This window comes from Daphnia pulex, chromosome 8 (assembly GCF_021134715.1).
Source record: "Daphnia pulex isolate KAP4 chromosome 8, ASM2113471v1".
In the NCBI taxonomy this organism is placed as follows: Eukaryota; Metazoa; Arthropoda; class Branchiopoda; order Diplostraca; family Daphniidae; genus Daphnia; species Daphnia pulex.
This window is the reverse complement of record NC_060024.1, coordinates 3,499,084-3,513,323: the sequence shown is the minus strand read 5'-3', so window position 1 is coordinate 3,513,323 and position 14,240 is coordinate 3,499,084. Positions and strand designations below refer to the sequence as shown.

Sequence of the window (14,240 nt, the reverse complement as noted above, 5' to 3'; positions counted from 1 at the left end):
AAATTGATTCATTCGTAAACTATGCGACGTATGGCGATAAAAAATCCCTAATGTTATATAAAAAACGCTTTTTATACTAATATAATTTATTTCCTAATAACAGTGTTAGAAATTGAATTATAGACAAAACAAAGTTTTTTTTCAGTATGACCCCGCCCTACCCTACACTTTTTTATTGATCATCTATTTTTCCACTCAATTATTTGCTAATTAATTGAAGTTTTAGTTGCCTGCCAGAATGTATGGTTTCCCCGTAAGGAATACAGTGCCCAAGAAACCCCGCTGCTATGCGCAACCACGTAACTGGGGCAAGTTGCTCTCTTTTTTCCATTTTTTAAAGTCGGCAATAACCTAGGTTCTTAATTTATTTAGATCGGCTTGAAAAATATCGACTTTAAAAAAGTAGGAATTGTTTTTTTTATTTGTTGGATTTTAATACGTTGGAAAATAAGGGAATAGGAGCTAAGAGGAAAAAAGTGAGCCAGCTAGGCACCCTACTTTCCCCTAAGGGCCCGTGCTCGCCGCTTTATTAGGAGAGCGAATAAAATGTGATATTTGGACATGAAAAATATCTAAGTCCTAAAAAGCTAAAACCCAGCAGTTTCAAATACAGTTCTACAATGACTTATCACATTTTTTGAATAACACAGCGGAACAGAATCCGACTGCCCCCGGGAGGTTTTTCTGTGTTCGATACTCAGCGAATGCTGTTTGATGAAGTGCGACGAGGAATTAATTTTTCAATGTAACGCCGAAAAATATTTCGCATGTTGAAGTTTGTTACTACTTTTGTTTGTTTAATACTCGGTTTAATATAAACTTGACTGCTATATTGAATTTTTTAAAATGTGCTTGTACTACTAAATTTAAGTAAGAATTTTCTGTGTAAATTAAGTGATATAAATTTACTTCAAAATATCGAGTAGAATTAATAAATTTAAGTAGTTTGCAATTTTTTAAGTGGGGGGACTCTTAAGTAGGATAGACGGTTAAGTGTTTTCTTTAGTCAGCCTATATCTTACTGACTTTAAGAGGTTTACCTCTGCTGTGCATGTAAAATCTCACTTCACAGTCCTCGCTATAATTGAGATTCTAGCGGCTAAAGAACGTAGCCCGCGCTACTCAGTCAAAGTTGCCAAGTGAGAATGTATTTATTCCTGGGTTGCTATGGTTACAAGGCTAGTCGATTTGCATTGCATGGACTAGTCTATAAGCATCGTCTAGTCGATGCAAGTGACGCAATTCTTCGAAACTTAAAGACTAGTCAACTGCGACAAACCTGGGGCCAATATTCCCCATCAGTATGGGCCATTTGTCTAAATTTTTTTAAAATTTTCACACACAATAAATTAAGATTCAATATAAAAAGGTTACTGCAAATTCAAAACACGTTTTTTTTTCAGCTACAGTTTCCCTCGTATTTTAGGCCAGCGTGATTTTAAAATAAAAACAAGAAAGTTAACAAATAGTAAAACCCTCTCCTTTAGTCCAAAAAAGTTTCCAATGTAGAGTTGATCAGGTGATCAGAAAAAAAATCCGTAAATTTTTTAGCAACCTATTATCTATTCATTTTATTTCAGTATGGGGTAATAGGGTTGCGCAACCCTCTGTCTGATAGCGGAAAAATGCTTATAATTCAAAAAGTAATTTTGTAGTCTTACACAAGTGTGGTTTTATAATCCAGGGGAATTCCACTACATCCAGTTTCTGTGTTTGTTCCAAATATAATGATGATTGCACACATTAAAAGATGTAAACAGCGTAATAAATGCATCTTAATCTGAAACATAAGAACAAAAAAGGATTGAGTTCGACCGTCTTAAAAATGATGAAAACTAGCTTTGAATTAATTAAATCAATAAGTGGCTTAAATTACATCGCTAAAAAAGTAAGTCTGTTTATTTCAAAACAAAATAACGTGTTTTTTGTATGTGTAGAGGACCCTTGGCATATTTGGTGCTTTTTTTCGTTTTTGAGACCCTAATTCTTTATTTCTCATTATTTTTTCTCTCCGCTAGGCTTTAAATGGAAAATTAGCTATCACAAGCTTATTTTTAGTTTATGACCAATCTCTTTGTGTAAACCCAAAAGATCTTTGAAAATGAAGAGGAGTGGGTCAAGTCGCGGGGTAAATTGATCATTTAAGCGGGGTAGGATGGCGCATGCTATTGTTATGGGTTAAAAGAAAACCTGGTGATGGCGTCATTCACTAAATTTTACGAAATATTTTCTATCCTCTCTCTCACCCAGCAAGACAATTTGCCCCGAGAAAAGGTGTCTCTTTTAATGTAACATTTTCAGGCAATAAACTGGTTAAACAATAAATAAAAATTAATTATTTTATGATAAAGTAAGAATTTCCATTCAGAAACTTATTTTTTCTAAATTTTTAGTTAACTAGGGAAGTCTTCAAAAGAAAAAAGAAAACGAAATGGACGACACGATTTAAGGGCCAAAAAATTATTTTATTTGTTGTTCCCGTACTACTAAGACTATTTCAGTAATTTTTTTAAAAGATGCGCATTAGTAGACCATAACAGGCAATTTTTAAAATCCAATCCATCGGTCAGATACCATTTCTGATACACTTTTTGAAAATTAAAAATCAAAAAGATGAAGAGTAGTCACTCATCTTTCTGAGGAAAAAATTTAGTTCGTCGGATAGGATGTGACGAAAGTTGAGTTGGCCTTCAATTCTATTTTTGCCAACGGAATAGTGAAGGAAAGGCAACAAAAAACGCCCCTCTTCAGCTGTACGAGAAGTTCGCCCAACATGTAGACACTGTGTTTGCTTTTTGTTGCTAGAAGTAAACTTTGGAATTTTGGAAATTGGCTATACGTCGTTTGTTTGTAAACATGTTTTTCTCAGAGAAGGTGAAAGTTTTCCTCCCAAGGTTTTTTTACTCCTTCTTCTTGACAATAATAATTTAAAATGTTTTCTAAAGGCTATGGAATTTTGGATACAATTTTTGTATAGAATTTTTCTTAAAAATGTGTAGGGCATAGTGGGGTAGTTGCGACACCCTGTTTTTCTTTATTTTGCGATAGAGGGAGTCTTTTTAATAAAAAACAGCTATGCTGATTTATGATGCGCATCAACAAAATATTGAAATAGTCATAGCCGGTTTGAAATTAAAAATACAATAATTGTTTGGCCTTAAATTTGTGTCGTCCATTCCGATAAATTTGTTTACATCTGGGTTTCCCTGGGAGGTTAAAATTTAAAAAATTATATATTTCTAAGAAGAAATTCCTTCCTTCAGTTGTTTTTAATTAATTGGTTTGAACTATTCGTTCAGAAATATAGCTATTGGCAAATTAATCAAATTAAGAATGACAATTCACGAAACTTAAACATTGTAACGTTATTTCTGAAAGGAATAATTATGATTTCTGTTACAACGATTAGTTATTTGTAGAAAATATTTCAGGCATATATTGTAATACTTTACTGGCTCGTGATAAAGAGATAAATTCGAATTTACAGAATTTTAACTTACTGAATGAAAAATGTGTGCAATTTGGTGTCTTAATGGTGTGAGAGAATCGATTAAGTCTTTACCAATTGATCACCAGCTCACAATCTCTATAGCGTCATCAATATACCTATACACTGGAACTTTAATTGTGAAATATTATAGAGGGGCTGGATTGTATAATTTCATGTAAAAAGGTCTTAGTTGTACAAATACAGAAGTGCAACTGAAGTTTATTCTCATGGACAATGCCATATAGATGATTATTTGATTTATCTTTTTGAATTTTCCTATTTTTTTTATTTTCTTTGATTTTCATGGCCGCCTTGCCAAGCGTTGTCAAGTTTCAGAAATTTTTTTATCTGCGAGAAGAATAAAATAATCCCACGACTTGGATAGCGTTGATCGGGTCATCGGTGCGACTATATTTGAATTATATTTTTTTTAGTTCTTAGCTGAATTGGACCCTTATCAAGCGCTCTGAAGCTTTTTGCGTTTTTTGGATTAATTTATTAAAAAAACAAGATATTAGGCTATTATATTGGACGACAACAATAATTAAATAAAGTGGAATTTAGAATTCTGGGTTAAGGAAGGGCATATTCCAATTATTGGAAAAATTATAAAATTATAAAGGAACACATTCCAAAAATAGGCAACACAGCAGTGGTAGAGTACTTAATCCTGGTGCTTTACATAATTTTTAGGAACTGAAACTTTTAAGTGTGGGTTTTTGGGTAATAGAATGGAGAATCGATGCTCTTTTTGTTTGAATTGTCACACTTATTACTTAATACATGGTATAATAGCTGTAAGGTAGGCAGACTTCATAAGAAGCTACCTATACGAGGAGTATCACGTTTTTGAGGAATGTAGATAGCGTTGCTATCACATCCAGGCGAGATCGTTAAGAGGTTATAAGGAAAACGCACATTTTATGGGTATTATTTAATCTTAGTTTTAAGTTAGGGAAAATACAAATTTTATACAGTGCTTAAAAGTTTGGGAACGCGCCAGAGAACCTTTCGGAAAAAGGCGGTTTTCTCGGCGTTCCCAAAAACCCAATTTTCGTGAGAAAGCGACAAATTTTTTAAAAATGTAGCCATTAGGGTTGGGAATACGCTATTTTTTTTTAATTTTTCAATTCACGGGAAAGGTAGGTTTTAAAGCGATGTAGACGGAGGGGGAGACTTTAGGTTTTCGTGATATTTCACGATTTTCAACCGTGATTTTCTCGTGAACGAAAAAAGCAAAAAATCCGAACTTTATTCCGTTAGAATCGCCGTGCGATTCTGAGCAGAATAGACCTTGTCCGGATTTTTAGAGTCCTTTTCCGGATTACGATCCCAAAACGACCTCCGGAAAGAAGGGGGTATTTCGGTGCGGTTGAGTGGGAAATCGCTTGTAAAGTTAGCATTTCTTTTGAAAATTGAAACCTTAGCGAAAAGCAAATAGTAAGTTTACTTACTTAAAATCTAAGAATCTTTCATTTAAAAAATACTTTAGACAAAGCAACGTCTTAAGATTTTATCTATTTTTACGAAAGCGCTAATGGCTCAGATTGTATTTTGTTTTACACAGCATGTAAATTGCAACTCACGTGGCACATGTATTTTGGGGAATTATACAAATTTTTACTAACTGAGAATTTTTAAATTAACTACGCGCACGATAAATATTTCGCCCAGCACGCCGTCTAAAACAGATGGAGGGCGATGGTTAGCGCTAAGAGCGAACGGACTCGTGACAAGCGCTAATATCATATACGGGCACGCGCTTCTCGTCCATTCGTCGCAATCGTTTTCCCTTTCGCCACATTTAATTAAAATAAACGAACCGCTTGCGCGTTTCGTAAATAATACAATGAAATAAATTGCGTTAAATTCAGCGCATCGCGCATAAGTTTATCGCGAAACAATTGCTAGCGCCACGCGCGCTTAGATAGCGCTATATCTAGCGCAAAACATTTGAATGGATTATTTTTTGCTTATAATGAGCCGCCGAAAACAGCGGACGGACCAACGATAAGTGCTGAAAAAACGGACGGGCTCGCGTTACTCGTCTGACCAATCGCCGCAGTCATCCGCAGTCATTTTCCTTCCTATTTAATTTAAAAAAATAATAATTTAGAGCGACGCGCATTAAGTAGCGTTATTTAAGCGCTTGCTCGATTTTTAAATTATGTAATTAAATAAAATGCTCAAATATGCGCTTATCGCGCAAGAATCTCCCGTTTTAGTACTGGATACAAAATGGCTATAAAGGGGGTGAGGTGTAGTATGTAGTTAGATTTTTGACAGTTAAGTGGCTGCCATTTTTAATAACTTTCCAGTTTTATATATTAAACTTTTGGGGGGTTTTATAAAACACTTTTTTTGGTTTTAGTATTAACTTTTTGGGTTTTATATAAAAAATTTATTCGTTTTTATATAATACTTTTTACCAATTTTTATATAGATTTTTTTTTATTTTATTTTCTGATTTATGTATAAATATTTTGAAAATATTTTAATACTAAAAAATTGGCGGTTTTTGGCTCCAGAGAACCTTTTAATACAATAACAATACGTCCGGTTGGACTACATACCAGTCGTCTCATATAGCGTGGTCATTGACCACGTGATATCTCTTTCTTTAACTCGCAGTCGTCCTCGACTGCGGCAACACAACGACAAAATACATTCGACAACAAAAAAACTACATATCAAATAATTCACATCAGCAAAAATATCAATCGTCAGTGTGACACACTAGTTGCGCACGGAATATGCGAATAACTGGAAGATAAAAATTCCTACAGTACCCACCAAACTATTAGGTACACCCCCCTATTTTCAGTGCATTCTTATGGCACTACGTGTCCTAGAAAAAATGCAATAACTCTTGAACCGCTAGGGCTAGATTTTTTTCCTTTTGGCCCTGAGTAGATCTAATGATGATCTACATTTTTTCTACACATGAAGTTGTCGTAGGATTAACCTCCACGGCGCTACGGTATCGTTCAGTTTATTAGGTACACCCGTTTTCTCCCATATGCGCCGTGTTAAATACGGCGTTTTCAAAAATTTACAAAAAATACTAAAAGTAAAGCTAAAATTTTATTCTTTGTGCCAAAAGAAGCACAATTTTTCACTCTATACGAATATAAAGAATGATTTACAATAAAATCAACTCAGAGAACCCTTCCCTATACCGTAAAGTTTTCCACTTCAAAATTTGTACTTTTTACTACACACTTGCACTGTCGCCCCCATAGGCATTAGAAATTTCGACAAATTTTGAAGTGGAAAACTTGAAGTCGTACTTCCCGCTGCTCACTACCGTTTACCGACAACTAAAAAATACTAGGCCTACTCCAAAATTCTTACTTATTCCACGCTGCGTTCTCCTCACCATTTTTACCAGGAATCGTACTCATGGCGCCGTTTTCTCCGTCACATCTTAGATTGGCCGGAACAGATTCGCACCACCGTAATTTAAGGCACACACTGCGAACAATTTACAATACGATGGAAGAAAACGGATTTAATCTGACGCCTGCATCTCCACCATGTAACGTACAGGTTTAGGGGGTGTATTACTAATGCTACATTCAATTACAATCACTGTAAGACAGCCACGGACAGACAGGGAACAGCACCGATTAGTCCGATGCTCTACGCTTGTATACCCGGCAAGGCCGGCACAGTCATACAATATGTCCGGTTGGACTACATACCAGTCGTCTCACATAGAGTGGTCAATGACCACACGACAATATATAATATTAATTATAAAAAATGATAATATTTTCAGGTGTCTTTTATTGCAAGAAATAGGTAACCACTACCTGATTTTGTATAAGATGCATGTTTATTGTAGAGGATACCCGTTTTGTGAGTTTTTCAGTACCACCAACGAGTTATACCACGACTTTTTTGCCTACTCTAACAAATAGTGATTACCTCTTTTGTAAATTGCTAATCCTACTGACATAGATAAACATTTTTAGCAGTGCGGAAAAGCCTATAATTGATTCTAAAATCAGAGTAGGAGGTTCCAATTACAAGAGGACAAATATATTTTATTTTTCAATACTCAACCGTTCGTCGGTTGACTAATATTTTCATCTCCTAATTTTTTCAATATTTTACTGCAGTTCTATTCCATCAAAAAATGAATTGAGCCAACCTACCCGTTCGGTAGATCGCCCCACTATCACATACTAAAAAAATAAATATAAAATTATATCGTTCTTAAGTAAAAAAAAAATTAAGTACGAAAATTAATTTAGTACAATTCCAGGTTAAGTATCTAAGTTAAGTACTTTATCGCTGCTGTGAATGGCTTCCAGTTTTCGGTTAGTCTTTCCCATTTATGGATGGAATTATTGTCCATATTTCGGAATCATTTAAAACAGTGTTTCTGTGATAATTCTGTGTATTGTACGTTTCCGTATATTCATTTCTTACACTCACCCCTTTGACCTTCATAATCTCAAGCTACACACTTTCAATAACATATTTCACCATTTTAGCAAAAATAAATGGATAGTGTAATATGTTATGTTCGTTAAAATATCTATAATCTTTGAAAAACATATCAAGATACCTACGATGATTTATAAGAAGATGGATGGTGTCAAGTTTAACTTTCCAGGCATAATCTTTTGACTGGAACAGCTCCCTCATCATAAAATTAATCCCAAGTCGAGTTTCTTCCCGTTTTACCAGTTGAGGCATTTTTAATAAGATCCTATGGGTTGGATTATCACCCGCATTAAAATACCTAAATTTTTTCGATTTTATAAGTAAATAAAGTAAAAAAAAAACGGAAAAAATATTTAAGATAGGGTTTCTTTTTATTCTCATTATTTCACATTCTTAAAAATGCGAAAATAGTAAAATAAATGAAAACATATCCTAGACTTTAGAATATAATATATTTTTTAAAGATTGTATAGACTAATTTACCACAGGCTTGCGTTATAATCTTGGTAGTTTTCTAGCCATAAATGCAGAAACCGAGCATTCTTGTTGGCTATGAGAACCATGCTACCTAAAGATTCATTCTTTGGCCAGCCAAGAGTCATCTCAAATTTTCTATATTTGTCAAGATTTTGAACGACATAAACGTCATTGTCTAAGTAAATTCCGCCATATTTCATGAGGATCTTAATACGAAGTATGTCCGAGCCATGATGAATTTTCCATATTGGATTTAATTTCTTACCGAATATCTCAGAGGGAATTTCGACAGGCAACACGATCAAGCGCATATTTAAGTCAATTTTCTGTTGAATCCATTTCCAATATTTACCTCTAAAACCACCGATGATGTTAGTATGGATAAAGATATAATCTGGTTGTTGATTGGCGTAAGCTGAAAGCAAACAAATGTATTCGACAAATGACCAGCTTCTCTTGTTCAAACGGATATAGTGAATGACATTCGGCACACTATGGTTACCGGAACCCTTTTCATTTTCAGTTTCAGTCGAAATTAAGAAAGTTGCTTTGGTGATCAAACTTGAGTTTTTTATGACACTGTGGTCGAATAACTTTGGCAATAAAGTTTGGTATAAAAGGATAAGAAACGACATGGTCACAATAAGAAACAGTAATTGATGATTCCAGTTCATTACAAAATGCAACAGCATAAGCCTTAGAATTTGCAATACGCACCAGTTTGGCTCATGGGTTAGTCTTTGCAAAGAATTATAAAAAAATCAAGATCACAATCAGACATCAAGATGTAAATCAAATTAATTTACCCACGATTCTTTATACTCCTCAGATATTGTAAGTGTACTTGTTCAGAAAAAAGTAAACAAAACACTATTAAAAATGGTATCGGTTGATAGTACTAAAACTCCTGAAAACGGAAATCGTTGAATGGACTATTTTATTGCCAAGAAAAACGGTAATAAGTGGTACTTATATCTAGTGGTATATATGTAACTGCAAAGAAGGTTCGTTCGACGTGGTTAGGGAAGAGTGGGACAAGTAGGGTACTGAGTAAGTTGTTAATTCTTTATTTACGATATGTAATCAATGAGTGGCATTCTTTAAAAAACTACCAGTTTCGCTTTTTAAAATTGAACATCGTAAAAAAAAAGTTGAAATCGTCCATTCGGTTTAGTATTGAGAATAGCAAGAATTTTCGTACTCCAAAATCGTATGGCATTGTTTGCTATATTTTTATGTTATAGACTTACGTTTATAATTTAAAATTTAATAAAAATATGTTAAAGAAAGGAAACTCATTTTTCTTTCTTGGGCAATTTTTTTCTTAATTGTATCTATTGTAGAAGTAGGCCTAATTTAAAAAATAATTTAATCAAAGACACCTTTTTGGAGGCAAGTTGGCCTGGCACCGTAGGGCATGTTGTCATAACAAAGTCACTTTTGTTGCTGTTGTTATTTCTTTTTGGGCGTAATTGTGTTTTTATTTATAGTTTTTATAATAATTAGACGTTCAACTGAAAAACAAAATTTATTTTAATCCTGGTAGTTATTACATATTTAAAGCTGCAATAAAAGTTCTATGGGAAACAAAACAGTTCAGTTTTTGATAAAGATGTCTATACGTTAATGTTCTTGTGCTTCATATTAGTGATAACATCTCTTCTTAAACTCAATAAGAGGTTCCAAAAAACCTTATAAGGTAATTTAAATTGGTTTTCCACTGTATTCATCTAGTGCTCTAAACCATTTCTTATTCGTTCTAGATATAAAACTCAGAACCAATAACTAGGCTATTAAATCAAAAGTGTCTGAGCAAAACCAGTGAATAATTTAGATTGCCACCACTGCCAAGTGCCAAGTGTAGTTTCCTTCATACTAGAAGTGTCAAGAAGGAAACTTAAAAAGAATTTCTCAGTGGGTTATTGAAAAGAAATCGAGACCGAGTTCTATAAAAGGCCATTGGGTGTCTGCCTTCGAGATTTGGTGGCCTGCTCTATAGGCATACGCAAATGTCTCCCAATGGTGAATGGTACCGTGGAGCACCGCCCCGCGTTTTCTCATTTTGTATTCGTCTTCTCAAACAATTAATTGGACGATTGAAATAGTTATTAATAAAAATAATCACATCTCATTCTCTATAATTTCTTTTGCTGCGTAGCACTGTCACGCGTTCTCATGTTGCATTCGTCGCAACAGTTCAATGGAATAAGTCAGTATGATTACAAATAAAAACCTTTTCATGATAAATCTTAAAGTATTAGCAATACTAAAGTAATCTTCATGTGTAACCCACAGCCACATTACAGCTAAATTCCTAAATTTCACTAGACTGTGGCATCCCACTATTTGTCAACCCCCAATTCGTACTAAACTTTCCGCTAGATTTCAGCACGCGAAGGACTTATATGTACAGGGTTTTTTTCAGGGCTCAAAACTCTCACCTTGATTTTTATTAAAATGCCCATAATTTTTTTACAAAAAAAATTACAACATAGTAAATAAGCCTAATCCATGCAGTTCAACATGCTGAATCAAACGGATAATAACTTTTATCAAAAAGGGAAATTAGAAATGCACGATGTACCCCCAAGATCACCCTACCAACCGCACAGACAAAAAAGTTTGGGGCCCAATACCTGCCTAATAGCCCCCTAGCTTTACTAAGATGAATCTCTCAGGGACTAGAAAAAGGGGCGGTAGAGTACTTAAAGTAGCTACCTAAAAGTTTGGGATCACACGAGAGAATCTTATGTAAAAATCTGATTTTCACCGCGTTCCTGACAACTCAATTTGTGGCGGAGGACTTGACTGTCTTCAATGAGCTCATACAATTAACTTATCTGTCTGGTTATTCCCGTTCGTGGAATGCATTACATGGGTCTTATTTTTAATTAGAGTTTTAACTGCCATTGAACTGGTTTTTCCTTAGGAAATACAGGGGCCAAGAGATACCAACGGTTTGAGCAACTCCTGAAACGGGATCAATTATTCCTATATTTTAAACGTAAAATTCCTAACCTAGATATATTTTGACCTATTTGAAAGAAAAGCATATACCAATTAAAGGTTAAACTATTTTTAAGAGCTTGAATACCACCACCACTACCACAACGACCAGAACAAAAGTACAGTACCTACCTAAAGTTTGGGAACGCGTGAGAAAACCGTATGGAAAAAGGCGTTTTTATCGTCGTTCCCAAAAAGTTCCCAAAAAGGTAGCTTTAAAATCGAGCGCTATGTTTGGGAAACGCTCCGTAGTCCGTCCTCAGCTATATGCAAATTAGGGTACTTTAAAGGGGGATAACTATAGAATGGGTCAAGCTAGGAAGACGCGGAAAACTCTGCTTCATAAGCTCTACAACAGTCTTCATTTTCAGATTTTTTGCGTCATTTTAATTGTAGTTAATTGTAAATTGAAAACAGATTTTATTTTTTCCTCTTAACTCGACTCATTATACTGATGTCACATGGATGTCACTTTTTAGACTTCACTTTCATGTGACAAAATTGATGTCTGTTAGATATGGAAAAACTATGTAAAAAATCACCATTTAAAGCAGGAATTATTCTCTTTTTTTAAGATTTGGTGACTATAAATACGGTGGAAAATAAGGGAATGGGAGCTAAGAGAAAAAAACTGAGCCAGTCACCCCACTGTCTCTCCCAGTGGCTAAAATAAAGAGTTAACTTGTTTTTTAAATCGGGGAATGGTAAAAAACCCCACAACTAACTTTTAAAGGGGCACTTCTTCCTTTCATTCATGATTAACAGTCGACACAAGAATTTGGTGAGATTCTCAACTCAACTCTCATCATGAACATAAATATTTTACGAAAAAGATCTTTTTGGGCATACTCAAATTCAGGTATACAAATGTACTCGATGAAAATCATTTATGATAAAAAAATTTTACGATTTCTTCGTAGGCAATTTGATGAAGGCTATTACATCTAAGTTTGTTAATACTACTCCGTTGGATTCTGGATTATATTCTGATTTTTCCCAGTGGTATTCTTAGTAGTTAGTACAGTTATTAAAAGTAAATATTTTCGTTATAATTTTAATTCAATAGATTCTGATGAAGATGTGAACGCAATGGAAATTTTAAGCCAAATTTTACCTTTGGCAGAACTTAATAATGAAGGGTATTGTCGACTTGATATTAAAAGTTACAAAGCAATTGGCAATCATGGTCCAAGTGTGAAGAAATTAAGACGAGAGGTAGGAAATGATGCCTAAGAAAATGAATGATTGTTTTATATAATATGATCTAAAATCTAATCAATTTTGTAACATGTAGTTGTGGTTATTGAAATGGCATCTTATTCCGAAAATGAACTGTAAGAATCATTTGGTGAGTTAATTGAATACTCAGTTCTTTTCTATTAAAACATGTTTTTTTTTTCTCTTTCCAAACAGTTGTGTTTAGGCAGCAATGGAGGTTTTACCCCTTTTTCTGTCAGGAAGAAAAAGGGCTCTTTTCCTTCTAACTTTTTATATCATCATCAAGAAGAATGATTATTTTACGCGTTTGTTTTTCAAAATTTGTAATAATTTTTAAAGGATTCAGTTAGCCTGGATTCGGTATTAAAGGAGACGGTTAATCGTTCCCTGTTAATAATACAAATTGAAGATTCCTTTCACATCATTGCGAAATGAACCATTCGAAGCATTTTTAAACGTATTTTGTTCTTATTATATTTTATATAGAACTATTGATTATAGTAAGCAAGTCTTAAAATCATTGTTGTTCCTGCAAAGTGAGGTCTTTGGTTAAAAAGATGATTGTTTAATGAATTGTCTTGGTTTACTTCTTTTTTAAATATCATTTTTAGTGCTGTTAAATTATAAACCAAGCACATAAGTGTTTGGTTGAACTGACATTTTTTAAACCAAGACCATTTTGAGTCAATAAAGAGCTATGTAAACTTACGTTCAATACAAACTTGAATCGTCTTCCATCCTGTCTAATTTCATTTATTTCCTAGTTGTATGCTAAAGAAAAATTTACGTAGGTAATATTGAAAAAAATCTGTACGAAAAACCAGGAAAATTTAGGGGTAACAGCTACACAAATTTCATATTTATGTACGATACAAAGTTTTCGAGTATGATTTTATCCCAGATCTCATTTTTAAATTTTTTAGGCGATTAACCTCGAAATATTTGTGATTTTTTACGGTGCCTACCTAGAGAACTATCAAGTTAAGGAGCAGGGAGTTATTCTTTGTCCCTCCATTTTTCAAAAAATTTATCTAAATTGTCCTAAGGTTGGCAAACCACACACTTTTAAAAAGTGAACAACTTATTTCGGGTTGTCAATCACCAAAATTTGGTGATTGTCAAAAATTTATTTCGCAAATACTGTTTTATGAATACGTTAGCTTCGCTTTATCTGGGTGGGTTTTGGATGGGGTGGGAGTGAGATGGGCGATTGGTCGGATCGGATGGGTCAGACAAGGCAGGGCTCAATGCCTGAGGCTCTCTGGCAGATGATAAGTTCCAACGACGGCTCAGTTGCCAGATGAAAACAAATGTTAAAAAAGATGTCGAACAGCCCTATAGAAAGTAGGAACTACTAATAAGTTCATTTAAGCAAAGGAAATTGGATGTAAAGAAATTGACGAAGAACACAGGGGGGGATGTGGGGTGTAGTGAACTAGAGCGTCAACGCTTTGTAAAAAGGCAATGAGGCTGTGGTTGCGAACCCCAGCTGAACCGGTCATAAAACTGTATTCAGTAGCACCCTTGAGGCAGCACGATAACACAGGATTCTTGATTGCTTTCATGGATATGACGTTAAATATACTGTGATGTG

At 34.3% G+C, this 14,240-nt stretch overlaps 1 protein-coding gene across 1 annotated transcript; it reads right to left on the bottom strand.

The window, feature by feature from the left end:
• Nucleotides 1-7,933: 7,933 nt before the first annotated feature.
• On the bottom strand, nt 7,934-9,363 carry LOC124200288. The gene is made up of 3 exons (XM_046596462.1): nt 9,229-9,363; nt 8,429-9,160; nt 7,934-8,243 (listed from the first exon to the last, which is right to left on the bottom strand). Exons 2-3 carry the CDS (start codon nt 9,112-9,114, stop codon nt 7,958-7,960), a joined length of 972 nt encoding a protein of 323 aa, XP_046452418.1. The 5' UTR covers nt 9,115-9,160; nt 9,229-9,363; the 3' UTR covers nt 7,934-7,957.
• Between the last annotated feature and the right edge of the window lie 4,877 nt (nt 9,364-14,240).